General features: G+C 43.3%; 1 protein-coding gene across 1 annotated transcript; it reads left to right on the forward strand.

The window, feature by feature from the left end:
* The first annotated feature begins 286 nt into the window (after positions 1 to 286).
* Positions 287 to 27665, forward strand: SHC4 (SHC adaptor protein 4). Its single transcript, XM_041469073.1, has 12 exons — positions 287 to 1068; positions 7924 to 7994; positions 13824 to 13887; positions 14871 to 14990; positions 16026 to 16079; positions 18451 to 18502; positions 18847 to 18973; positions 20990 to 21170; positions 22484 to 22544; positions 23926 to 24105; positions 25578 to 25831; positions 26528 to 27665. The coding sequence occupies exons 1-12, from the start codon at positions 496 to 498 to the stop codon at positions 26681 to 26683; spliced, it is 1893 nt and encodes a 630-aa protein (XP_041325007.1). The 5' UTR covers positions 287 to 495; the 3' UTR covers positions 26684 to 27665.
* The last annotated feature ends 254 nt before the right edge of the window (positions 27666 to 27919 follow it).

Here is a 27919-nt window from a genome sequence, read left to right on the forward strand (position 1 = left end):
ACGGCGGGGCAGGAGCTGCAGCGCAGGGATGCTCTTCGCCTCTGGGGCAGCGGCGGTGGAAGTGCAGAGAGCCGGGCACCTTACGGGGTTCATGCCGGTCTGAAAATACGTTTGGGCTTGTAGCTGTCTTGCTCTGCTTTGTGTGGAATATGCTTGAGCTTTCGCTGCAGCCAGGACTCTGCAATTATTGATGCTACAGCTGTGAATCTTCAGAGCTAGGTGGGATTTAGTGCCTGGCTTGAGGCAGCAATGAAGGCAGGTTTGGATAGTGGCTCTTCATCTTTCCTGTATGCTGCTTTTATTTCTGCTTACAAAATGCCAGATGTCCATGCAGTTTTAAGCCTTGATCTTTGAGGAAAATAAACCATTCAAGAGGGAGTCAGCAAAAATATCCAGTAGGTTTCTGTTTTGAAAATTGACTTGCTTGATTTCCATATAATTTATCTACAAGAGCTAATTTATGCAAGAATATCCAGTTACAGACCTGCCAAGGCTATGAGAGAACGCAGCCAGCAGAGCCTCGGTGGACACGTCCTGTATGTAGGGTTATTCAGACATCCAGGAATGCTGCACAGGTCTAAGTACAGCCGGTTCAGGAATGATTCCATAACCTCCCTAGATGAAGGTACACAAAATACGTCTTTAAATATCAAAGGTTCTTCCTCCTCTTCCCATTCTTCAACACCCACTTTACTGACAGAAGATGTCTCCTTGGGGCCACAGGACACCTGCACCACGCTGTGCACGCTGATCCCCCGGATGGCCAACATTAAACTTGCCAACCCGTCAAATCTGCCGGGCCTGAAAAGCTTCTGCCTGGGAACCAAAGAGGTGCCACGAATTAAACTCACGGAGTGCGTTACCATCCCGAGCAGCCCAGCCTCGCCTGAGATCAGCTGCCTGTCGGCCTCGTACCCCCAGCCCGAGCTGGACAAACTGTTCCCAGTGCCAAAGGCAGCGGGGGACTGCGCTGAGGAGGCCGCTGCTGTGGGCAGGCAGGACAGGGGCCTGGCCCAGAGCAGTGACAGCACGTACAGCCAGGAGCCAGGAACCACCTACAGCGTGCGGGTGAGTACTTCTCCATGGGCTTCCATTCTCTGACAAAGCAAACTGCTCAGCTGGCTGCTGGGTGACCTCCATTTTCCTGCCTCTAGAGTCCATGCCCCAAACCAATGAGTTCTCCCATGTATTTCCTATCTTCTGGTGTACATAGGGCTGTGGCATTGCGCTGAGGGAGCTAAAAGCACCCCAGCTGCTTCCAGAGGTAACACAACATCCAATTCCAAAGGACTGTCTGTAGACTCTCTGAGGAGTGCTGCTGAGCTGCAGCTAAAACGGGTTACTCTGCATGTTGGAGGGAAAAGGAGGCCCATGAAAGGGCCTCCCATCCCTCGCAGAGAGCGGCTCCAGGCATTAGGTGCGTTCTGGCCCATGCTGCTGACATATTTGTCAGGGAGGCTGTGGGGCAGGTGTTGCCCATGTTGTATTTCTAGTACGGTTTTCTGCTGGTCTTCCTTTTGTGGGCAATATCTCAGAAGGGGTTCACTGGCAGGAGTACCACAATGCAACAAGGAGATGTTTTTTCCCTTCATCTTCCTGGATATGTTTCTCCTATGGCTGTGGGCCTGCAGGAACCAGCCCAAGGAGAGCTGCAAGAACATTGTGGACATGTCCCAGCCAAAATCTTGGTGGTTTTTTCAACTAGCCCTTTCAATAGCAGCAGCAAATTGGTAAATAAGTAACATGGGGGTCCGGGTGTTTCAGCATCAGAGGATGTGCAAGGTGAGAGCAGGAGCCAGGTACTCATTTCCCCAGAGACCAACAGGCTTCTTCAGGATTTGGTGATGAAGCCTCAGAAGGGCTGGGAAGTGGCCAGGGCTGCAGCATGGCAGGATCACGGTGCAGAGGGATGGTCTCACCTGAAGGCAAAGCGGGGCCAAGAGACCAAGGGCTGGGCGAGCTGCTTCCAATCCTTACCCTCTAGCCCTGGCCCTTGCCCTCCCTCCTGTGTGTCTGGAGGCACTCACTCTCCCCATGCAGCTTCTTGTGCCCTGTTGGGGTATGGGATTACTGGGATCTCCACAGAGACCCTATTAGGAGGCAGGTCAGGTCTACGTTATTGGGACTGCTGCTGCCAGAGATCTTTGGCCTTAGCAGCTTAATCAGAGTATGAGGAGGATTCAGCAATTACATGGAGAGGATCTACAGTAATGAGGTGAATCAAAGAAATGTCGTAGGGCAGAAGCTGTCCCCTGCAGACTGGACTGAGGCAGGAAATTTCTTGGTGTTATTTTAAAAAGGGGCCATGCTGGGCCCATTGCATCCCCTGGGGAGGCAGCTGTGGCTGGGCTTGACTGGTGGTGGCAGGGCACCTGTGTCACAGCCACGTGTCACCCGGGCCTGCTGAGGAAGCTGAGACCCATAATAGCACCTGGTCCCCCAAAATGCTCCCAAAGGGCAAGTAACAAAGAGCCCAAATACTAATATTTTAAGAGAAGCCTGGACAACTCATGCTGTTGTGTTTCAAAACATACTTTGTATGCAGATTGCTGCAGCCTTTACAAGGTGGATATTTACCATGTCCTTGTTCTACCCGTTAAAAACCTTCTACCCATTAAAAACATTCTCCCTGTTAAAAACCTTCCCACAATGCTGCCCATCTGGAGCTGAGCTTGTCTCTGAATAGTACCCATAGTGGTCATGGCACTTATCTTTCCTGCTGGTGTTTGTTATGGCTGTGATGAGCCTGAGGAATATTCCAAGAGGCACTTGCTATCCTCTCTTGCTTGTTGGGGAGTGCCAGGGAAGTGGCTGCTGCTGAGAAGGAGGATAAGATCTGTCTCTCAGCACTGTCCTGCATCAGTGGTTTCTCTGAGAACAGCAAGGATGATGTTTACTGGATCTAACATGGAGTAAGGCTCTGTACCTGAGCTTAAATCAAAGCATGAGTCTTTGAAAGATGATTGGTTTTAAAAAAATATTTAACTAAAATATGAAAAGGAAATACTATTGCCAGATACTTTAAAATAATATGGTAAGGGTTGTTTGCAGCATCCTGTGTCTTAAAGGGCTTTTAGCAATGTACAGGTTGATCCTCTGCTACTGGTTTGACGGTTGAATGCATACAGATATGAATGATATGCCATTCATATATGTCTAAAATCAGTCACATGTCTCTAGATTAAAAGGACCCTGACCATTTCCAGCATGGTAGTTCAGAGTTACGTGAACTGCACCCTGAAAGCACACGTGGGCACCAGTGCCCTGCACAGTGTCCCTGGAGGATGTGACAGGTCAGCCCGGAGCAGTTGCTCCTTGCCTCTGTGCGGGGAAGGGGGTCCAGCACAGCCCTTTCCTGGTCCTAGGTTGCCACCAGCGGCTCTTCCATGTTCAGGGCAGGGAAATATTGTGGTATTTCAGCTGCAGCCACTTCCGTGGCGCGCAGCACCCTGCCCCTGCCCCCGGAGAGCTGCTGTGCATGGCCGTGGTGGATAAATGACTACACGCGTGTGCAGGGCCGGGCTCTCGCAGGAAGGAGACGGGCTCCGGTGATTCACGGCTTCGGAGCCGCAGCTGTGAATCATGAGCCGGGGGTGCCGGGGCGGTGCTGCCTGTGCCGGGCTCGGGTTTGGGGTTTGGGGTTTGGGGAGCCCTGAATCCTCGTCCCACGGGAATGCGGCCCGGCACCGCCTGCGGGGCACTCGCCTCTCCGGGAATCGATCCCTCAGGAACCTGCGTGTGTTCAGGCTGTTTGCTTTATCACAGCCGGAGAACAGGGACAGGGTGGGTTGGAACGATTCTGTTAGAGACCTGGCTTCAGTGCAGTGCTGCAGAAAGTGTTTTTTTCAGAAAACAAAACTAAAATATTTCTATATGTCTGTATTTATGATTTTTCCCTGGGGCTTCCCCCCCCATCCCCGGATATATTTAAAAATTGAAAACCTGTGAATGAAAGGGTCAGACTTTCCCAGAAAAATTTTCATTTATCAAAAGCTGTTCTTCACAAAAAGCCCTGGCTTGCTGCCCTCAGGGAAGAGGCTGTGCTGCGTGGGCATGAGGAGCGGAACAGACCAAGGGCCTGTCTGTCTGTCTGTCTGCCTGCACCGCTGCTGCTGCGGGGGGGAGATGAGAGCAGGGCAAGAACATGAGGAGAGTTAGGCTAGCACTGACAAACTACTGGGAGGGTGTGGGTTTGTGCTTAATGGTCTTTAATGGGCTCTCTTAATCCTTGAAGGTAGCTAGTTGTTTTCCAGCTGGTTCTGCCTGGATTTTGTGCTGTCTCACAGGTGCCCTGGGGCTACCACCCACATCTGCAGTGGTGTGCACTGCTGCTGTGGGCTGCCTTGGCCTCTCTGCTTCCTGTGCTGGGGATGGCAGAGGTTCTGCTGGCTTTGCTTTAGGGTCTGGATGGGGTTGGTGTTTGCTGGAGGAAACCAGTGTGGTTCAGGCTGAGGAATGAGCCAATTGAATGTCTGGCAGGGCGCAAACCTGGGCCAAAGATCTTCATTAGCTGCCTGACTAGTGGCTGCTTACAGAGTTACAGAGCACTCACCCCAGCCCAGTAAGCCCTGCTGTGTGAGGCAGGATGAGCAGCTGAGCTGACTGGCACAGTGCAGTCTGTGTGCTGGCAGGAGCAGTGCCACTGCCAGGGGAGCTCTGGTGGTCCCTACTTTCCAGTGGACACAGCGACTTTCTCAGCCCAAGGCTACCACAGGCAGCATCTAAGGAAGGGCTGAGAAAACTTCCCTACAAAAACTACAGCAATCATGCTTTGCTACTTCCCCACATCCCTGGCTGGCTTCTGGTGTTGTGCATGGAGGGAAGACAGCACTTTACCTTCCTGCTAGTGTGAAAGCAGAGAAATCTCACAACAGGTTCCTGAGCCTGGCACTTTGCATTGTCCTGCCATGTGCTGCTTATTCACACGGACCCTGCCTGGTGCCTTCTCATCTCCTCCCCTCATCCTGTTTGCAGTCACTTTCTGTCATCTCACATAAATAGATGTGAAAAGGTGTGTGCATCTTCAATAACTGCTGTTCTCTCCTGGTGGTGTGGGGAAACGCAAGCCAGCCCCAGATCACCCTGTGTGCTCAAACACCAAGGGACAAAGCAGTCCCAGGTGCCAGTGCTCTCACAGCCCTTTGCAGGCAGATGGGATATCTCTGCACATTTTGCCATTAGTGGGGCCGTTCCCTTTCCAGCAGGGGCCAGTGAGTATTTCCTTTCCTTCCCTTCCTAAGAGCTGCTGCTTGTCTTGGCAAGAGCTCTCCATCCTGCTGCTGACAGAACAGTGGGTTCAGCATCCTCTTTCATTAGTGATGTCAGGTCTTCAGCACTTGGCTTGTTTCACTGTTGCTGTTCTATTTTTCTATAGGTAGCTGAATTCTGCAGTTACATCTGTGCTTGTTGCCCCAGGCTGGTTAGTGCACCCTTGGGCCTGTGTCCAGCTTCCCCCAGCTTGCCTAGCAGCTCAGTGAACTGGGTCTTGCCCCTCTCTGTGGGCTTCAGAAGATGAACACCCCTCCCTGTACACCACCTTTGGACCCGGTTTTCACAAAAGCACCTGGTGAATAGCTTGCACTGGAGCAAGAGCTGTGGGCTGCTGTGGCTTCCACTCCCAGGCACCTGTGGTTGCTGCCCTGCTCATGTTTTCTTTAACCTTCCCTGCAGCAGGAAAGATGGAGCTGGCCTTGACCCTGCATCACCAGAGAAGCCCATTTATGTTTTCCTGGCATGTGCTGTTCGGGGTGGACAGGGTGGGGAGTGGGGGCATCACCTGAACTGGAGTTTGGGTGCAGAAGTCTCTGAGACAAACATTATTCTTCTCTTATGCCTTCCCCTTCCTGTCATGCGTTGGTTGTGCTGCTTTTCATATTTTGCTATGGAAGGGTTAATATTTTTGTTTATTGTTAATTTTTTTCCTCCTTGGAGAGCATCTTTTGTTTTCTTGAATAGGCTTCTGGTATCCCATTGTCCTTTTGTGTGCTCCATAAGCTTCTCCCCGGCTCTGTGACCCTGACTTGCTCTGCCCCAGCCCCACATTGTCCCCCTGCCCAAGGCTCTGCTGGTTCTCTGTGCCCTCGTACTGCGATGTGAAGGTTCAGCCATTTCCAGCTGTGCCAGTTCAGATAACCAATGACAGCTAAAATAAATGAGAGATGCAGTGAGGTGCCATGTTAATGCACTTCCCTACTCAGGCTTTTATAAGGAAAAAAAAAAAAAAGGTCTTTTGTGAATCATTGATAAGTTCAGCTTCACTCAGGGTCACTTATGCAAAAACCTAATATTGATTTTTCATCTTTGCTTAGAGTAGCTTCCCACGCATCTGTTCAGGATGCAATGGGGACTCACTTGTCAGCATATGACTCACCTACTTCTCTAAATTTTTCTTTTTTCAAGGATAGAGGAGCAGCCAACCAGCTTACAGGATGCTTGACCTTATACTGTAGGATCAGAGGTCGTTGCTGTGCTACAAGCTGGGGCTCTAGACATATTTTCCACATTTGTTTTGTTCCTGTTAAGCAGGAATATCTTTAACAAGGCAGCTAGCTCTCAAAGTCATTAAATGTTCATTAGGGAAGCAGTTCTGCCAACCTTTCAGATTCTTATTGATGTCCTTCCAGGTCTCTGACCTAATTCTGGAGTTCTCCCAAGGGTTACATTGCTATCTGTAAAAAAAGCAAAATAGGGATAATACAACAATTGTTGTGGAATCCCTGACTGCACATATAACATTCTCTTTTTCACACACTTATTTCTGAAAGTCTCCAAAGCTGAAACAGATACCTAAATCCAACCCTCTCTGAATGGCCCAGCAGAAAAATTGATTTACAGGCAAAGTGAGGCAGAGGAACTAAATATGGTACCTCTCTCTGACACAGAATGCCTCCTCCATCCATTCAGATAAGGGACAGGGTATGCCTGACCCTGCCTGGGTTTTCCAAGTTGTCTCTGTGTCCCAGAGGCTTTGACTTCCTGCAGGAGAGGTCTGCACAGGCATGCTGTGACTGCAGCCCTTGGGCACTGTGTGAGCACTGCAGGATGGTCCCAAGAGGAAAAATGAGAGAGCCAGACCTGTGCCAGCCTGTTGAAATGAAGAGATCAGACTGCTTCAACAACAGAGAGATTGACATCCATAGAAATGCTGAAGGATTAGTAAGATATGGTTGAGGATATTCCATCACATCCTTGATATTTCTGAGAATTAGTATTATACAAATCCCAAATGAGTATAGAAAAAGCCTCAGCTCTGTCCCATACAACAGAAGTGTGGCAGTCAGCCTTTAATTTAAAGCAGGTCAGTTTATAGTGTAGGCTCTTAAGGGCTGTTGCTATGAGCTGGAATTGCAACTTCACATCCTTCATCTTCTGCAGAGGTTATTTGTCATCAGACATGGAGCAGTGTGGAGCCAGTGGTTTTCCTTGTGGCCTGTAATGCCTCCTACTCTCTGAAGGGACACTCAGCTCTTCTGCATGGGGGCTCTGAGTGCATTGGTCTCGAGGGGCTTCCAGAGCCTCTCTGTTCCTGAGGACTCTGTTCTCTCCAGTATTTCCTCATGTATTCCTCCCAGCTCAGTGTCACAGGCTAATAAGTGAGAGTAAGCAGAAATGGAAAAAAAAAAGGAATAATTGGATTTTGTATTCCCAGAGTGCTTTGCCTTTTTTTTTTTTTTTTATTTTTTATTTTTTTTTTGTGCTATGGTGTTTAAGCCATTGGTATCTTTATTGCTCTTCTCTACACTTTTAGTAAAACAAGATCTATTTAGGAAGCAGCTTTAGGATGGCTGATTTGATTTTCCATTTAGACTGTGGTTCTGCATAAACTTAGTGGACAATAATCACATTTGCTTCCTCCTGTGATCCTCCTCTTACTTGTGTACCAGATATTAACAGTCCTCCCTTTTCTCTTTCTGTTTTCCATAGTACATGGGCTGTATTGAAGTGCTGCAGTCAATGAGATCTCTGGACTTTGGCACACGAACACAAGTCACCAGGTAGGTGGTGTAAAACTGAGATTCAGACCAAGAATGAAAAGCCCAAGTGCTAATTTTTGTATAAAGCTGAGGGTGCGTGCCAAGCTCTGAGACAATTCTGAATAGGAGTTTGCATGTTTTGTTTTGTCTTTTCCTAAGTGATGATTTGAATTATTTGATCATTACAATAGGCTATTTGCATTGGAAAATGAATTGTTTCAGGCACAGACGTAATTTCTCTCCCAGTGCTTGCTCAGAGAGCCTCCCCCTGCAGTGGCAGCACAGAGCAGACATCCCCAGCCAGCTGGGGACCAGCAGCAGCTGGGCTGTGCACGTGGCTCAGCGCTGCCTGCACGGCTCTCCCAGGGCACGGGGGAAATCCACTGGTGCTGCTGGGCCAGGCTGGAGAGTCAGGACCCTCATGGGTCTCTCTGTCATGCCTCTTCCCACCTGATGCAGAAAGTGCCATCAGTCCCTCAATCCAGCAAGGTCATCAAGGTCATCAGATGTATGACATCGCTTGACCCCATCTGCACCAAGACCAGCCTCAGCTGGAAGTGGAATCACAAGGAAAACATGTTGAAATACAGCTGTTTCCATCTGTACTGCAAGCCTAAGTTTTTAGGCTGCAAATCAGAAAAAGATTAATGTTTCATTCTCAGATACAGCTGGGGATGTGGTTAAAACGTGAAATATTTTGTGGTCTTTTGAGAACTTTGCAACTTCTGTTGCAGGTTATTGCCAGTTTCTGGGTGTAGATTGTTAATACTCCTGTGCCTGTGGGGTGGCTGAAATGTCCTGTCAGAAATAGAAAAGCACAATTTTCTTTTTTCATTTATTCTTGTAAGTCTGGCAGTGCGGGAGTGTTTGAATTTTCAAAACAATCACCTTCTCTCCAGCTCTGAGTGCTCATGGTCCACCAGTCAGGACAAGTGTCAGGCAGCCCCAGCAGCCACTCAACAGCTTTTTGGAGAGGTGGGTGGCTGCAGGTTGTCTTCACCTGGCCTTAGACATGTTCCCTTGTCCTCTCAGCTGCTTTTCTAGCATAGTTCGTGTTGAGGATGCCAGGAGTGTGGTTGAGGCTTTCTGTGCCTGCCCAGCTCCTTCTTCCTGCTGGAGGGAGATTTTCAGATGCTGTTTTGCTTCCTCAAATTTGTATCCAAAAATTCATGGAGAAAGGAAACCAAGGTGAAGGGATTAGTGTTACATCTATACCTGCTGGCTCTCAGACTTACCAGCTGAAAGGAACAGAAAAACATGAATCCTTCAATGCCTATAGACTTCACTTGAAAGCTGTCCTGTTTGTTTTATATTCAAAACCAGCAGTTATTGACATGTACAACTGGTATAAGCACACACCCAGTTCCTGCATGTGTGTATGAAGAAGTGCCTGAGATACCAATATACTTCCCTCAGGCAGGTCCTTCACACACCAAGAAGAGCCATGTAGTACACCCAGCCCAGGCCACTGTGTTCTTCACAGCTCAGCCAGAGGGCAAGGTTATCTCCTGTTTGCAAGAGGTGTGTGTGCTGCTGTGCTAACAGAACAAAGCTTTGGCTGGTTTGTCAGGAAAATAATGAATATGAATTACTGCGTGACAAGAGCTTGCCAACTTAAATTTGGGCTAGATAGTAAGGTTTTGTTAAGCAGAACTGTGTCAAAACTTAACAATGGAAATGTTTCCATCACCTAAAAAAAATGCCACTGCTGACCTTAACGGGCTCTTTTGTGCATGAGAAATTCAAAACTTAAACTGTTTGCAAACCAAATGCTGAAGTGCTGAGCTCACACATGCAGACTTTAAAGTTCAATCGATGACAAGCTGACTGGAGCAAAGATAACATTGATTATTCCCCTATTGTTCTCTCGGGGGAGTAAGTTTATAGACACATGCACAATGCACCAACCAAGGAGCTGCTGGAAATTACCCCATTTTAACCATGCCTGTTATTTGAATTGGGGTAAAAAATATTTTTACTTTGATGGCATTTCATTAAACAAAGAGGCATCTTCTGTTTTAAAGTGATGTAGAAAGGGTCTCTAGTTATGTCTGCATCCTGCCTTGCTTTATGTGTATGTACATGCTTAGTTACCTCATGGTATCTAAAACTGAAGATACCATGATATTATTACACTGATATTATTACCTTTCTCATGAATGTTGGAAAGATCAACAAACTCTTGTTTGCCAAAGTGCAGTGAGGAGTCCAAAGGAGTTTACATGGAGAATTTACTTTCTGTTTGCTTGCTGGACTTGCATTTTCAGTTGCTTGGCAGGCACATGGTCAGGGAAGGCAGAAAGTGGCCTCTCTGGTGCTGACCATGGGATGCAGAGGTGCTGTGTGGCCAAATGACCACAGCACAGCAGGAGAAGGGCTGGGCACTGAGGTGCTTTTACCCTCGGTGGTGGGGAGAGGAGGTTGGCAGAGGAGATTCCACTGCAAGTTTTCCAGCTCTGCTGTTGCCTGCCCTTGACCTGACTTTTCTTAGGGACATCTCTCCCATTTTGCAGAAATCTGAGATCTCAAACTCCATGTAGATGACCAAAGTAACACCAAAAAATAACAGTAAGTCTAACAGGTTCTTCTGCTTGAGGGTCTTTGTATTTTTATTTTTATTTTTGTAATGGTTAACCTAATGCTTGCTGCTCTGGACACAAGACATGTTTGGGTTGTCACCCTTGTGCTGTGGCAGGTCCTGCCTTTGCTGGACCCTAATGTGCACTTCTCTTGTCCAGCCATTCAGCTCTTTTCCTCTTACACATTTCCCACTTCTGTTAAATCAAGCTGGTTATTAGTCATCAAATTTGGGCATTTCTGGGAAAAGAGATTCTGTATCTTGGATTGGGGCATTAACTTGCAAACTCAAAAATGGTCAGGCAGTGAGGGGTGAAGGGTGTCTGAAATGTGCAGCCAGGGAGGGCTGCTGGAAGAAGGCTGACTTTGTTTGGAAGATTAATTTCAACTTTGTTGAGCCACATAATCCCTTTCTGTTACATGGTGTAGGCAGGGCCCTAGATGCTTAAAAGCAAATCCTCAACAGCATGCTTGCTTGCTTACATCAGCCCATCTTTCGTCTTTTATTCTTGTTTTGGGGGAACAATAAACAAAGTGGCTCAGTGTTCCTGCCCACAGACACCCTCCCTCAGGGGCACGCTCTGGGAGCTGCAGGAGCTGTGTCTGCCACAGGTCTCACTCCAGGCTGCGGATCCAGGGAAAACCTGTGGACTGTACTTCTGAGTGGGCCTGAAAAAAATCCCAAAAAGCTGGTTTAAAGGCTTATGGATGCCAAAAATGGGTCACTCATTTTGGTTTATCATGTGTGCATCCGGAGTTTCTTTTCTTCCTAGTGTGTGGTGCAGTTTCTAGTTTGTGGAAATGACTGCATGTAAAAAGTGTTCAGTTTTAGCAGCGAGTGTTACCAAACTCCTGCTTTTCACACCTTTCAAATAATATTTGTAAAGTTTTGTTATATCACTTAGAAAATCACCCAGGAAGAATTGTCTGTACAACTATTTCCCCTACCAAAGACAGGTAATAGAAACTATTAAGTGGAAATGGTTTGCTACTTTTTGGTTTCTTTTTACTGGACAGTTGCTTCAGAGCATGGTGAAGTGGGCAGCCACCACACTGGCTTGTACAAGGACAGGCTCTGTGATTGGCAACTCTGCCTACAACTCTTGATTTCACATGGGCTGCCTGACGTGCAATAACTCATTTGTCACCAAAAGAGACAACTTCCCTGTTTTCCCGATTTGTTCTGTATCTGGTTTTCTTTCTAGGTAAGGCTAGACTTGAAGGCTCCAAGTAGCCTTAATGTCTTGGCTCTGATTTTAATTTCCTTTAATATTGAATGAGAAGATGAGTTCTCATTTTCCAAGCTGATTATTGGAATCTGCAAGATCATCCTGCAGGATGTCTTCCTCTTTTTTTTTTTTTTTTTTTGGTCATGTTTGGCCTTCCTTCTGGTAACAGCTAAATAAAACAGGAGCTAACCAAGAAGGGTATCAGAAATTTGCTTAATAAAATATATTTTCAGTTGTGTAGGGGAAGTACTTTGCTTTTAAATGCTAAGAGGGTCAGTGTTTAAAAGGCTGGGTTTCTGATCTTGTGTAACCCACAATGAGGCCCCTTTTCTTCCCTGCTGTTTTCACTCAGAAAATATCAATTATATGTTGCTGTGGGTGAGGTCTCCATTCATTTGACAGCATCCAGGTTGAATTTCTCAGTGTGTTCCCTCAGTGTGTATCACAATCTTCAGTGCTTCCAGCACGCAGCCACTGGCGTGGCAGCTGAGGGGCACTGGGCAGTGACTCTGGGGTTCACCCGCGCTGGCTGGCTTTGCTTCCTCTCTCATCTGCAGGGTCCTGGGGACCACACTCCTCACTGAGCACTCCTTCATGGGACATACCTGGCTGGAGCCTCTTGTCATTGTGTGGTCTCCTGACACTTTTCAGCCCTTCTGGACTAAATACTTCTCAGGAGGTGAAGGCCAGTGGTGTTTTCCTCCCACACACACGCTGGGATCTGGAAACAGACAAGATTTCCCGACCAGCTTGTTTCCTAATTACCTCTTTGGATAATAATTCAATAATACAAACAAACAATTAAACAAACTCCCTTCCCCTTTGGAACCAAATAAAATCCCATCTTTGGAAGGTAAATCTGAATTCAGCCACAAGAGAGAGGCTGAGAACACTACAGTCCCTGTGGGACAGGGCCAGGGCATCTGGAGACGCCAGGGCTGCGGCTCCAACCGGGATGTCCAGGCAAGGCTATGGAAACTTGCTGAGCACACCCCAGCCCATTTTCCTGTTGGCTTCAAAGCAGTAGCTATCAGTGAGGGAAAGGCTGTAGCTGCCAGCAGAAAGGTTTTGTCCCAGCAGCTGTGCTGACCTTGACCAGGGCCATCAGTGCTGTGCTGTGTGTCCAAACCAGTCACTTGCCTGAGCAAAGGCCAGAATGTGCCTTGTTCAAGTGTGGAAAACAGGCACAGCGCAGCACTCTGTTATCCTGTGTGGATTTATCTTTCATCTAGAAATGGGCACTGTGTGTGCTTTATGCCTCACCCTTCTGCTGCCTGAACTGAGAGGAACCTGCAGAGGAGAATGGGTGGCTAGAGAGAAGGTCTAGTTTGGGAAGTTCCTACCAGAGATGGAAAGATATGGATTGATAGTTCTGAAATGGAACTGGAGAAGCTGATTTTACATCCCAACCCCTCCACTGTTGTTTGGGTTATTGTGTTTTTTTGGGTTTTTTTTTGAGAAAGGGTATTGTTTTGGGTTTTCTTCTGTTGGTTTTTTTGGGGTTTTTTTTTTTGGTTTTTTTTGTTGAAAAGAAATCCCAAGCCCCAGAAAGTCAATCAGAGAACTCAGCTGGGCTCACTCAGCATGCACCTGCTGTGCTAAATAGGAAGGATTAAGCAGGGAGAAGCCCCTCCTGCCATGCAAGGGACCTATCAACCATTCTGAACAAAAGGCTTTGAAAGTATTAGGTTGCTTGTCTTCTGGTTGAAGTTTTTTTATTAAATAAATTTTCAGAAGATGAAATGGGTGGGTGTGATAAAGAAAAAAATCCAAACCAGGCTGCTGAATCACTGTATTTTGTTAAATAGTTCTTTTGCTTGTTTTTTTTCTGGGGTTGTTTTTTTGTTTTTTTTTTTTTTTTTTTTTTTTTTGTTTTTTTTAACAGTGGGAGGATCTAGGAAGGAAAAACAGCTGTGAGAGACCTTCCAGAAGATTTAAGAGTTTATAAGTGGGCCGATAACAATAAATTGCAGAGTTGCTGGCTCTGTTACAGATGGTGCATGTGAAATGATCCAATGGTTTGTGCTGTATTTTTTATTTGCAGGGAAGCAATAAGCCGACTGTGTGAAGCTGTGTCGGGTACAAATGGAGCTATAAAAAAGCGGAAGGTAAATCCTGTTTTAGCTCAGCAATTATTTTTCTATATCTGCTTTTGATAAGCTGGATACATGATTCTCTAACAGGCTTCAGTCCATGCTGGAATTAGTGCATTTTAATCCATCTGAACTCAGCCTGGATAACATGGAAGTGCTGGTAGCAGGGTGTTTAGCCTGTTTGGTCTGGGGCTGAGGCTCTGCCCTACTTTATTTTTCTCAGGATTAATGCTTTGCCCAGAGTTCCTGCTTCTACCAGCCCTTGCAGTACATGGTGCTTATAGAAGTTTTAGGCTTTGACTGCTAAACTATTGGAATTGGGTTGTTTTTTTTTTTTGGTTTGCAAGAGGGAGCTAATTCAGCATGGTGCTTTATAAGTTTTAGGCTTTGGCTGCTAAACTATTGGAATTGGGTTGGTTTTTTTTTTTGGTTTGCAAGAGGGAGCTAATTCACTGGAAGATTATCTGCTGCTTATTTATATATACAAAAAAAAATTAAACACATTAAACTAAAATGGCAGTGTGCAATGGATTTTATTAAGTGACTGGGATGCAGTGAGGGGCAACATCAGTGGTTGCTGTTGGGTTATGTCCAGCAGAACTTACAGATTTCCTTCTGTAGCTGTGGAGCTCAAGAAGAATGAACTTGCTCCTGAAAGAGGAATACATGAGAGAATTTCTTGCTTTACTCAGAAACACTTCATCCTCTGGAAACAAAGAAGAGTTCAGAAAGAAAACTGCACATTCTGAACTACTGAGCCAGCTATAACATTTAGCTCACTGGGATTTTTTTCCCCATTATTGACATAAAACCTATTCCTACCAGTATTGCATTCAGAGCTGATGTTTGTTAGAAGATCTATTTGCATTTGATCAAGCCATTATCCTTGCTCCATTGAAAGTCTCAACAAGATACCATAAAACCTCCTTGACTTTCTTATGTTTCTGCCCCTCACAGACTGGGCTGACAGCCTCTTTCTTTTCTTTCTTTGTTCAAAGCCTCCAGTGAAGTTTCTGTCTTCTGTACTTGGCAAAAGTAACCTTCAGTTTTCTGGCATGAACATAAAGCTGACCATTTCAACAAGCAGCCTCACTTTGATTAATGCTGACACGCAGCAGGTAGGATACATGTAATCAGTGTCCTTCTGTCCATGCTACAGTTTTGTCCTCATTTGTGGCTTCTGAGGAAAGGCTGTGCCTGTCAAAGGGAATGCAGCACCCTTCAGCAGACCTGTGCATGCCTGGTGAAGCTGAATTTAAAAAACACTTTGGAGGAATTGACATACAGCACAGGTCCTTTTTGTTCATGATGGTGTGTTCCATGGGGAGGGATCCTTGAGCACTTGGCAAACTGTTTCTCTGGATGTGTTTGCCTGTAAAGTGCCTAATAAACAAGGCACTAGTCCTGACTGTGGTTTCTGACAAGTCCTAGGAGGAAAAAAAAATTGATATAGGTATTAAGTCAGAGCTTGGCTTTGGTGTCATTCAAAGCTATTTTACAGCTGGATAGTACATGTGTACAATCAATTATACTGTGTAAAGACTTTAGGCTCCATTGAGGTGTGTTCCTGAGAGCCTGGGTTTGCTTGGAACTGGGCTGTGCTCCCTTCCTTCTTGGCAGATATGATAAGGATCTTTGTCTTGCCCACCTAATTCCTCCCTCAGCTGTTGGTATCACTTCCTGAGTGATCTCATCCCGGGCCAGCAGCAGGTTTGGCTCCAAGCTGGAGCAGGGGAACATCAGGGAGGTTATTTTGGCTCACTGGCTCTGAGGAATGCTGCACTGAGCTGGTGCCATGCTGAGCATCAAGGGGCTCTTAGGGGTTTGTCTGTAGTGCAGAGGTCTCCTGTCCATTGCACATCTGTTCCAGGAGGGGATTAGGATACCAGGTTTTCCTTCCTTTTGGGTACAAGAAGTCGGTGGTTGAATTAATTCTGAAGACCCTTTAAGGAAGATTACTCAGGGATCTAGACATTGCTAAACATGAATAGGTAGTGTAAAAAATATTCCTATTTTTATCTCTTTCCTTCCTAAACGATACATGCATAAATTAATAAATGGGATTGTTATGAATTTACTTGCTTGTTCTGTGTTCTGATCTCTTCTAACGTGTGGCCCAAGAGCATGTTTAATTAGCCTGTTATGCTTTTCAGATTATTGCCAACCATCATATGCAGTCCATCTCATTTGCTTCTGGAGGTGACCCAGTAAGTATTGATTTATAAAATATACTTCTGCAGGTGTAGTAAACTCATGTAATAATTGTTACCTGCAAATGCTTTGCTTCATCCTCTCCTTCCACAAGCACTAGCAGAGTACACTGCACTTCTGGATCATGAGCAATAATACAAGAAAACTGGGGGCCTGACATTGAAAAGGAAACATGGAATAGTGATTCAGTGCTTATTTAATAGATACATAGTTAACTTTCCTATTGCCCATCAGTGAGTGTCAGTCCATTCAAAAGCCCTCTGACTTGGGGATCTGAAAATAAGAATGTGAACATAGGAACTGATCAGTTCAGTGGTCCCTGTGATCCAATTCCAATACCTGTCATAAAAGCTGTCAGCACTGGCACCTCTAAATTTTTAGATTAATTTTGACTCAAGCAAACAGCTCCTATGAGACAGATGTAGCATAACCACCTTCTTCCTGCAGATAGGGCTGTTCTTCCTAGTTTCACTGCCATGCACTCATGGATGTTTTAGAGTCAGAGGGTTTTTATTCTGTTCCAGACTCTTCACTGTAATGATTGTAAGCAGCAACCCAGATTGCATCTATCTGGATTGGATAAGTAATTCCTTGGGGCTTGTTTACCTTTTTAGTGTTTTTTATATTATTATCCTGCACTGGTCTTGCACAGTGACTTCAAATTTCAGAGGCTACACAGGGCTGGGTTTGGTCAGTGCTTAATGGCAGGGTCAGCGAGAGAGGTGTGTGCACACAGATATGCTGCAGGAAATGGGCTCGGTGGAGCAGCTGCTGACACTTCCTACTGGGAGGATAATGTAAAATAGAGGCCTTGCTCATCAGTGGTAACTATAAATCTAATGGCCCTTCACAGAAGGGGCAATTTTGTTGTTTTGTTCAGGTAATTTTTTCAAAATTCCCCTTTCATTTAAAATGGGACACAGTTTCCACAGGACCTGTCTTTCCACCTGCCCCACATTCAGGGTCTAAGTGAAGTTCAGTGTTGTTCTGGGCTGTAAAGGAGTAGCAGTATTCTGCCTGATAATTAAGCCTATTCTGGCTTTATTTTAAAGCAAAATCATCCAGGCATCTACATAAATATAAAAAGACAAAAAATAGCAGGTGCCGCTCCAGTTACTTGAGTTTCTAGTCACTCCCTAGATCTGATTTATTTTAAAAAATATCTATCCTGAAATATTTATGAACTTTAAGAAAAACTTGAAAGGAAAAGGAAGGAAATTGAGTTCACTAGACACATAAGAAATATTTAGCTTGCTTTGCTTTACTGATATTAACTTTAGAGATTAAAAAAAAAAAAAAAATCTAGGCCAAGTTCTGCTGGCCATAAGACCTGCCTCTTGTGTCATTCATTGTGAATTATTAAATGATTGTTTTTGTGCATATTGCAAATGGGGCCTTGTTTCCTGCCAGCTGATTGCATCTTCTCTCAAGAGAACCATGCCTTTAAGCTGTGAATTGCATTTTCCCTGTCCCACCTTAAAGATCCAAAATAACAAAATGCATCTTTAATAATTAAAATAATGTTATTCATTACCTCACCAATTTGACTGTAACACTGAATTATCAAACCACTCTTTGCTTTTGTGGTATCATTAGAAATGTTAATTTTTCTATTCCAGTTCCCTTTTCAATTTGACTAGAAAAAGAGGATTATTTCAGTGCTGGCTAGAAAGAGAATCAGAAACAGAAAACTGATTATACTGAGGTTGTCTGATCTCAGCAGCAGCTTTGAGATCCAGAGTAATTTAACCTGATTGTAGCTAGACTAAAATTGGGCAGGAGCAATTGAGATCAGATACCCATTTTATTCTGCGTAATTTTAAAGTTTAACTTTTCTCTAAGATGCCTTCAAAACTCAGTCATATTGCTACCAATTGGGAGCACTGGAAACTCGTCCTTTGCAGTATGCTAGCACTATTTTATCTTCCAGTGATTCTGGTAGGGACTGTCCCAGCCAAAAGCTGTGAGCAGCAGTCACACAGCCCTGATGTGTTACATGGGAAAGGCTGTGAGCTCCATGGGAGCAGTGGAAGGAGCAGCACTGCCTGCTGATGAGGCAGTTGTGTTTCTACTCCTGTTGCAGAGCTGGAATTGAATACATGGTTTTCAAGACCCAAAGAATGACAAATTGTCTAGTGCATTTTTTAGAAGAAAAAGAATATGGGACAATTGCTGTGTTGATAGCCACTAGTGTGTCATTGATATTTTCCTTGGCTTACTTTGCTTGTACCTCTGGTTGTTTTTCCCTGAAAGAAATGTGCATTTTAAAGCTAAAAATGTATCTATCTGTATGCAATTGCTGTGCTGTGGTGGTAGGATTGTTCATAATTACAATATTCAAGACATTTGTTGTCTTCTTTCCTGTAGGATACAACAGACTACGTGGCATATGTAGCAAAAGACCCTGTTAATCAGAGAGGTATTGAAACAAGCTTCCAATTGTTATACGTGTTTATATGATTGCTTTATTTGTATGTAACAAAGAATTGTTTGAGTTGCAAAATAAGGAAGCTACTGAACTCAGCTCAATGCTCTGTACAATTTCTGCCTTTGCTGTATGTATAGGGGTAATAATATGCAGGCTGTGGCTTTAAATGTCATGTTCTTTGTGCAATGAAGTGGGAATCTGCAGGTCAGACTAAAGCTGTACCAGCTGCTGCCTCCATGGAGGGGTAGGAGCCTTGCTATAAGCAATATAGCTTGAGTTTCTACTTTCTGGTATAAACTGCATTTACTTAATTAAAGTAAGGTGTTTCTTTTCAGCATGCCACATCCTGGAATGTCCCAATGGGATGGCACAGGAGGTGATCAACACCATAGGGCAGGCTTTTGAGCTGCGGTTCAGACAGTACCTGAAGAACCCATCTAGCCTGGTTACATCTAATGAAAGGTCAGCACATTCTCAGTCACTTAACTGGCAGTTTCCTCCTCTTTAGTACTTTTCAGGAAAACAGTACACTACAAAGAGTGAACCATAAGTAAGATGCTTTGAATATGCTTTCTGGACATAGGATAATTCAAATGTATGCCTGTATGTGCAGTGTATAAGACACTAAAATTAGCTTACTCCAGTGAACTCCATTGATTTTTGTGACATTTGTACAGGTGCAGAACATAGAATTAAGCTGTATTGTTCCTTAGAGAAAGCAGCCTTATTTTAAGTCATGCAAGTTGAACAAATTTTCAAATTACTCTGCCCAGGTAAGTTCAGCTCTATAAATAGCAGACACACACACACACATACAGAGACTGAGCTCAGTCCTGACCTGTGCCAAGTTTAAGCTTGCTGCAGCTCTGGAAAGTGTGTGGTGGGGAAAAAAGCCATTTTGATTCACCTTTCTGCTATTCTGCTCATGTTCTGGCAGCAGCCTCAGTTTTCACCTGGCATAACTTACATCAGCCTCATGAACTGAAATAAACACAGCCACCACCTGGCATTTTAAAGTGGGAAGCCCTGTCCTCTGCACATTGCCTGAAATACAAGGCCTAGATTAGTTTCTGGACCACAATTCCCCATTTCAATTACCCTTCTTCCATTGCACTGGGGACACAATTCTTGCTCTAATTTGTGGCTCTCCTCACAGATTAGCCATGCCTATTTTTCTCAGGCTTCTTTTTACTGTAACACCAAATTTGATTGCCTGCTACTTCGCATGAGTAGGTAAAGCTGTGGCACTGCTTACCTGCACCCTGAGCACAGGAGTCCTGAGCAGGCAGTGTCACTGGAACAGGGCCTAATGCATCACAGCAGAGCTGGTTTTATTGCATAAATGCAACTTCAGTTTATATTTATTTCAATGTATATGGTGGTTCTTGCCATTCCACGGCTAAAACTGGGCTGTTTTTCCTGGGGAAAATAACCAGAGGAAAAGCCTTTTATTCCTAAGAAATCCTGCTAGGTTATGCCACAAGCAGCATAGGAGCAGGGAGAAATGGAACAGGGTAATTAGATTTCCTCCTTGAGCATAACCCACAGCCAGCCTCTGGAATGGTCCTTGGGCAGAGGAGTCGGATATTGCTGTGTGAATGAGTCACTCCCTTCCAAACAACTATGAATCACATAATCAAATACTTGCACTGCATATCACATAATCAACTACTTGAACTTTATCTCTTTCCTGCTCATGGCCTTTTATCCAATTATACTCTTGTTAATCAGAGAAGTAAGATTTGAGATGAGTTTTTTTTTATTTTGGGACCGGAGACAGTACAGGAAGCACCTAGTTGTTTTGCAGTGTATCAGCTGTACATTTAAACTATCATTATTCTGGTTTAGCTCAAAAAAAAACATTGTGTGCTCTTCTTCATGTCATTCAGTGTTCCCTTCAAGCTGAGCCAGAATATTGATTGTGGCTATTAAAATCAGGGTAAATGTCTCTGAGGACAGCTACCTTTTGGGTTTTTTTTGGGTTTTTTTGGTAGTAATATTTGATTTTCTAGAATAGTTGCAGGCTTGTCTGACTAAATGCCATGATGTTTTAATTTTTCTCTTGAAGTCTGGCCACCCCCCAGCAATCTCTAGATTTACAGAGTTCAGTCAAGAAGCCATAAGGATTAGTTTTATGGTCAGCATTTTGATACCTTAATGAACAATGTGTTGGAATTCCTAAAGTTTCAGTAGATTCCTCTTACCTTTTCTTTGACTTGAAAATATATCTGGACTGCCTGGTGCTAATGAAATGGTTGTACCTCCCTTTATCCCAAATGGCCATAACTATTTTTAATTCAGGAAGAAGTAACTGGAAGAATAAACAGCTCTGAAAGTTCCAGCCCAAAGCCCTTTACAGCCTCCATATGGTGGATTTGTGTACCGTGTGTTGTGCAGACACTGCGGATGTTTGCCTACACTAGAAAGCAATTGATTACATCAGGAGCTTCTTTTTTTTTCTCTCCATATTTTTTTCAGTGAGGCAGCAAATGCTAATGGATCAGCTGGGAATTCACAGGAGAGGGAGGATCATCATGAATATTACAACGAAATTCCAGGGAAGGAGCCTCCCACCGGTGGAGTGTTAGACATGCGGATGAAAACGCAGACAGACCCCAGGGCTAAGTGTCCTGTCCAGTGCAAAAAGCAGTATTGCTCAGTAAGTACAGCATCTGCTGGGATAAATATTCACTGCCTATTATGGGAATGAATAATAAAATGTTTCTCTGGTGTTAAAGCATGGCATTAACATCAGAACCAGGTCCTGATTATCCTGGGAAAAGGTTTTTTTAGGCTAGATTTAATGATGCTTAGTACATAATTGAATCCCAAAGCACTTTCTGAATATTAACTGGTTTGTCCTCAGAGTACTTTCAGGAGACCAAGTAATATTCCCTTGTTCACTCATTAGCTCTGAGAAGAAAATAGATACCAATTTAAATGGCTTGTTGGAGAGAACATCTGCAAAATCTGGGACCTCCTGGCTCCCTATTCTGAGATCTAATAAATATTTCATCCTGTCCATTATGCTCTACAACTTATACATACAACGTTGACTGATTGCAATATATATGCAATATTCATTACTCTTGGATTGTTTCAAGAAACTCTGTTAAATCAGCGAAAGATATCTGTGGCTCTTGTCTGGCATAGTGGGAAATAAAAACCAATCAGGGAGTAAAACAAGCCAAGCTCAGACTGGCTGCACAGATTTCAGTCTGCTGTGTGAGGCCTTGGGAGCACCATCATTTCCTCACACAGGAAAGAAGGCACCACCACTTTGCTCAGAGGGAGCACACTCAGATGTGCCTGCTGGAATCCAGTTGGCTTTGTCTAAAAACTTGCTGCTCCCAGGTGTTAGTTGTGTCTGGTGGCAACTGCTCCTGGGCTCTGTGTTCCTGTGCTACCGCTCCATCCATTTTTTGCTGACATGAACCATACTCTGCATATCAGGTCCCCACGTCCCCAACAGTTCTCCAATTCCAAAAATGTTTTACTGTGTCCAGAGTTTGCACCTGATGCTCACCAGTGTTGATGCACGGAGTTACCCTGCATGTAAATGCCAATGCCCTTTTCCCATGAGGTGTTACTTTTTGGTTTTCCTTTCTCTCTCAGTGCTGCTCAAACAATTTAGTAACCATTTCACTTTCAAACCATAATACCTGTAGTTGATTTTATGATGAGGGACACTTATTAGAAAATCTGAGCTTTCTTACCTAGGAGTTATACTGCATATATACTAAACATTAGATACATAACTGGGCAGTTATGACACTCAGGTTGGAGTCCAGATGTGACATCTAAAGAAAGAAGATTATCAGTGTGAAATGTTATTTGAGGAGATGGGAATTTTTTGGTGAAGAACATGTTTAGTTACCTGTATGTCTATTAACTAATGCATGGATGTTTTGAAGTTACCTGAGTTTTTCTAGGGTACTGCTTTATGTGACTGATTTTAAAATTTTTATACAGACAGGCAGTCCAACCTTCATCAATATATATGAAAATTGTCCAGAAGAAAACAAAACTGTGGGTATGTACTCTCTTTTCCTTCTCATGCATATGCAGAATTAACCAGGGCAGGCTGCCTGGAAGAGCTGTCCCTTGGCTTTCAATACAATGGTGAAAAGTGTTCTACTTAGTGGGTCATTTTTAGTTTCCTAGATGGAGGGCAGACAAAAAAGCCTTACAGCTTTTCTAAAGGCCACTAATCTATCTTCATGTCTGCTGGCAGACTTACTCATTTTACTTCTCATGATACTGTACAGTAGCTCTTTGTTTTTTTAATTCTCTTTCATACTCTTTGTTGTTTTATTCCCTTTCTTCATACCATTTGAAAAAGGAAGATACTTCATTACTTATCTGTCTCTGAATATATCCCTTCTCCTACAAATGCTCAATGAGATCCAAAGTATCAGCATCGGTTTTTTCCAACAGAACCTGGCCCCTTGGTTCCAGCATCCCTGGCTTCTCAGTGGGACTGTGCCCTTCCCCTGCCTTAGGCAGCTTTGTACCCAGAATCAATTTGCCTTTAGCAAAGTCTGCTCTCAGGGACCCCAGGAGATCATCAGCCTCCGTCCCTTTCTGGACTTCCTTTGCCACAGCTGATGCCCTGAGCACATTTCCTCAGCTCCTCTCTTTCACTGCACAATGAGGTCCTTTCTGAATTCCCACCTGCACGGCTCTGAAGTGATCCATTACACTGTCTGTAGGGGATGCTTCAGTTTCTTGTGTTATTTCCAATTCAAGGAAAGGAGAATCAAATGGTTTCTACAAAGAAAGGGTGAACAAATAAAAGAATGAATGAATAGATCTATGAATAAAACGTTTGTTGAAGAGCAAAAATATGCCTACTATTTGGCTAGCTGAAGTGCTATTATTTTCATACCCTGCAGGGGATATTCTGTTATCCTGTTCCTAGGCTTGGATCCTAACCTGACAGATGTGGCTTGGGCTCTCCAGGCACAGAGCCTCAAAGCACCAATCTCCTCCATCTCTCCCTTCTCCACCAGAATAGCAAGAGAGAGAATTGCTCAGCTTCCCACAAGCTCTTTTTGTGGTGTAGAGGGGAAGGAAAAGGTTTTGAAATAAATAACATGTATGGTTGGTGTTTCTGTAGAGGCATATGTATTAATTTCTTTCCAGTCTGTGGGGGGTGCACTGCTGACATTGAAGCAGAACTGGACCAGTGCAGAACATTTCTGAAAACTTCATTCTAATTACTTTTGGACCTGGTACCTTCTAGACATATGGAAAAATAAGTTCATTTGCATTTTTATTTTCCTTCTGAATTACTTTAGTGGGCTATAAAAAAGAACATCATTCCTATTTCAACATTTACAGTTACTTAAAGCTGAGTTAAAAAAAAAAAAAAAGAAATCTGTGCATACTTGCATACTATATACTAATTACAGGTAATTGTGATGAGAGATCACAGAAGACAATAAAAGAGGCAACCTCATTGAAACCTGCCTACAAAGCAGATCTCTTTGATGATCCATGTTACATCAACACCCAGTCCCTGCATTCTGCAGCCTGTGCAGCCCGAGGTCCAGCAGCAGCACAGATCCCTGGGAGCCCTCTGTGCCAGGCCAGTAGGTTCCCTTTGCCATGCCATACCTGTCTAAGCACTGCTAGGAGGGGGGCTTCTCATTTCTCTGCATGCAGAAAGATGAGGGTTTTCCATAAGAAATATAGAAAAGATGGGGGGAAGAAATCTATCCTGGTTGTTCTTTTTCCTTGTTAGATTCAAGAGAAAAGGGATTAAAGAGCAGAAACAGTGATGGTAAAAATGCAGAGTAACCTTTCATCTTCTGTAGTTCATTGATGACAATGAAGGGAGTGCCACAGGTATTGAAAAGCAAGTCTTTAGGATGATGGGAGCTTGGGACTGCACATTGCCTCAAGGAAGAGGCTTCTCCTGTATGTTCAAGGTTTTAACCACTCTAAGGTGGAAATGACCTCAGATGCCTTTGCTTCACAGGCAGTAGCATCCAAGGCTAAAGTGGGATTATTGTGACTGTCTTTTCTCATCTCTTCCATAAGTGACCATTGAATTTCATCCAATAATTTCTAAATCAAACAGTTTGACCTGTGGTATCAATTAAATGTATGTCCAAACTTGATTTATGGACTTAAAGTGGTGGATATCCGTTAAATGATTATATAGTTGCTACTGATTGTCCTCATTATTGAATATACTTTATTAGCTTTGCCTTTTATGGTTTCCCACTCAGTGTTTTCTCTGTCAGAGTTGGCTCCACACAAGAAAGTGGAAAAAGGACTGGACAATAAAGGAAACACAATAAAGAAATCTGTGACCATTGAGACATTTCCAACTTGGGACTGCCTCATGCTCTAAAAGGAACTGCCTATATCCTGAGGAGTCTTAGGTTGCACAATTCCATTGAAGAAGTGGTATCCCCTCATATTTTCCTTAGAAGAATCCTGCCTGTGAATCATTTGCAGTCTGACTGGCTATATCCCAAACCACCCAGTTTTTTTAGTACATTTGGTAATTGTTTGTTTTTTAACAGCAAATGCATCATGCTGTAATCCTTCCCTTCTGGCTACATTGGCTATGTTGTCTTACATTCCTGCACATAGCTGGAGCCACTCAACATGACTCTCCCAATGATCTGTGACAATCTCTTCAGAGCTTGTTAAGGAAGAAGGAAAAACAAGATCTTGAGGGGGAAAAAAAAAAAAAGCGCTAAAAAGCCAACAAAAATCTTGTCATTACAGGGAAGATTTGACTTTTTCATACAAAGAAATGTAACCCCAAACTAGTACAGCATCAGAAAAATTCCTCTTTCTAATCCCTGTTGCCTAGCGACCAAAGGCTTTCCCATCTAAGGTAGGGGAAGAGGTGGTGTGATAATTTTGCCTAATGCACTGGAGGGTCATGAGCATTCATGTGTGCATATTCTTACAGTCTGTAAGGTTGGTTTGCTTCAAGACTGAATTGTTTGAATTTTTTAAAAGCTATTAAAGATATTGGCTTGCATCCTTTTAGGATGAAGTTTTAGGTGAAGTGTCCAATACATTCCCTTTCATTTAATTTTAGAGTTACCGGAACCTGTTCAGCAGAGTGCCACAAGCAACACAGCTGGTCTCTGTGTTCTGCCACAAATAAAGCAACAGCTAAAGAATGAAGATTGTTACCATGGCAAATTGAACAGGAAAGCAGCAGAGAGCCTCTTAGTCAATGATGGGGATTTTCTGGTACGAGAAAGCACAACGTCACCTGGTCAGTATGTCCTCAGTGGACTTCAGGGAGGGCAGGCAAAGCATCTACTCTTGGTGGATCCTGAGGGCAAGGTATGAATATTTCATATAATGAAATTTCAGTGCTGCTCAGATATTTCAATCAAAATGCATGGGTGCATTCCATGAAGTGAAAGTGATTTGATTCTATCCAGGTTAATTTAAATATAGCCAGTGGCTACAGTAGGTTTGAAAGTTCAAAAACTCGTAAACACTGAAGTACTGTGGAAGTAGCAGTGAGGAACTTAAATACTGTTAGTCCAGGTGCTGATAATTAGTGTATACACTTAACACATCCTGAGAACAGTTAGTGTTAGAAAAAAATAACCCTATCTTTAATTATGAATTTCTGGATACAAAAAAGGTTTGTTGTTACTTCAATTCTACTTTCTTCTTCTCAGAAGAGCAGTCTTGAGTGACATTTCTGAGGAGAGAGTAAATCAAAAAAGTAATCCTCGATGGGATTTAGGGAAAAATATCTCTTTTCTGTGGAGAAAAATAAAAGGTTATTTCTTTCCCCTGTGCATAATCAGCCCTGTTTGACATACAATCTTTTTACTTTACCACTACTTTTCTTGTGAGCTAATGGTGGGCCAAAGGATAGATCTGAATTGCTGTCTACAGCCTAATGATCCTGCTCAAGTGAGTTCAGTGGTTTAAGCTTCTTTTGATTTTAATGTGTTAGCCTCTTGTCCAGCTGGTTATAAGAACAATCTAACTTTAAATATATTCTTTTGCTCCTTCCACTAGGTGAGAACCAAAGATCATATATTTGATAGTGTGGGTCATCTTATTCAGTATCACATGGAAAATAATTTGCCAATCATCTCTTCTGGAAGTGAAGTGAGCTTGAAGCAGCCTGTAAGGAAAGAGAGTAATACGGGACATATGCAGTATCACAAATAATCACTTGGATCTCACAAATCCCAAGACAATTCATACCTGAACTATCTATTATGAAGACAAGTCAAAAAAGTATAGACTGCACTTTCTGCTGCTGTTCCAGAAGAAGCTCTTTTGTGTGTGTATGTATGAATATATGTATATGTGTATATCTATGTAGATCTATAGAGATCAACAAGCATAGTTATATAGATACATATAATCTTAATCTTAACAAAATTACACCTTCAGAGTGTGAGATTCATTTGTGAGAAGGTATTTTAGACATGCACAAATGTCACTTTCAAGGTCATACTGAATCAGTAACTATTTAAAAGCACAATTAAAACTCTAGATACAAAAGCTCACTTGAAAGAACTGCTGGAACATTAGTATGTGCCTTTTAGCATAGAATTATTGAAACCAATATTATTTATACTGAATTAGTTTTGGGTGGTTAAACAAACATGTCTATGCTTTTAACTATTTGCCAAAAACAAGTACAATTTGAATATTACTAAAATGTCATCTTCTTTCAATAGACACTAACAATTTCATTTTGCTTGTAACAGCACTTTACTAGCAAGTAATGTTTGAAATGAATGGCATTCACAATACAGAAAGGTTGTCCGGTTTCTTAATAATTTTTTGTCACTGTCTGACTACTCAGATTTGAGATTATGAACATTTACAAAGTTGAAATTAATATATGTAATATAATTTTGGAATAGAACTTGTTAAGGGACAAGCATGTTAGATCTTAATATTTTTGTCTTGCATATGATTTTACTATTATCACTTAATACTGGAAACATCTTTTTAAAGGTAGGCTGAATATATTTTCATTGATTACATAGTTGTTTACAAACTAGAAAAGCTGAACAAAACTAATGATACATTTTGGGAGAAAACTATTTAAAAGATGTTTGAACTTTGCATGTGTCCTTAGTCAGTGTTCTTTCCAAAACAAGATAGTTTTCCCCTCTTCACATAGAGTCCATTTGTTCCTAAACATGGAAAAATCTTTTAAAAGAAATCTATTAATTGTTTTGCCACAATAAATACTCTAAACATGAACAATCTTATATTCAGAGTGAACAGTGATTTATTTGGCTTCCTGCTGAAGAAACAGTGACTTAATAAGTGACTGAAGAAAGGCAGGGGAGATTTGGGGAATGAACTGGTAGTCCAGGTGATGGCCTGAGGGAAATGGTGCATTTAAGACAAGCAATGTCCTCTGGCATGAACAGACATAATTCT

The sequence above is a fragment of the Pyrgilauda ruficollis genome, unplaced genomic scaffold (genome assembly GCF_017590135.1).
Source record: "Pyrgilauda ruficollis isolate IOZ18807 unplaced genomic scaffold, ASM1759013v1 scaffold23, whole genome shotgun sequence".
NCBI classification, from domain to species: domain Eukaryota; kingdom Metazoa; phylum Chordata; class Aves; order Passeriformes; family Passeridae; genus Pyrgilauda; species Pyrgilauda ruficollis.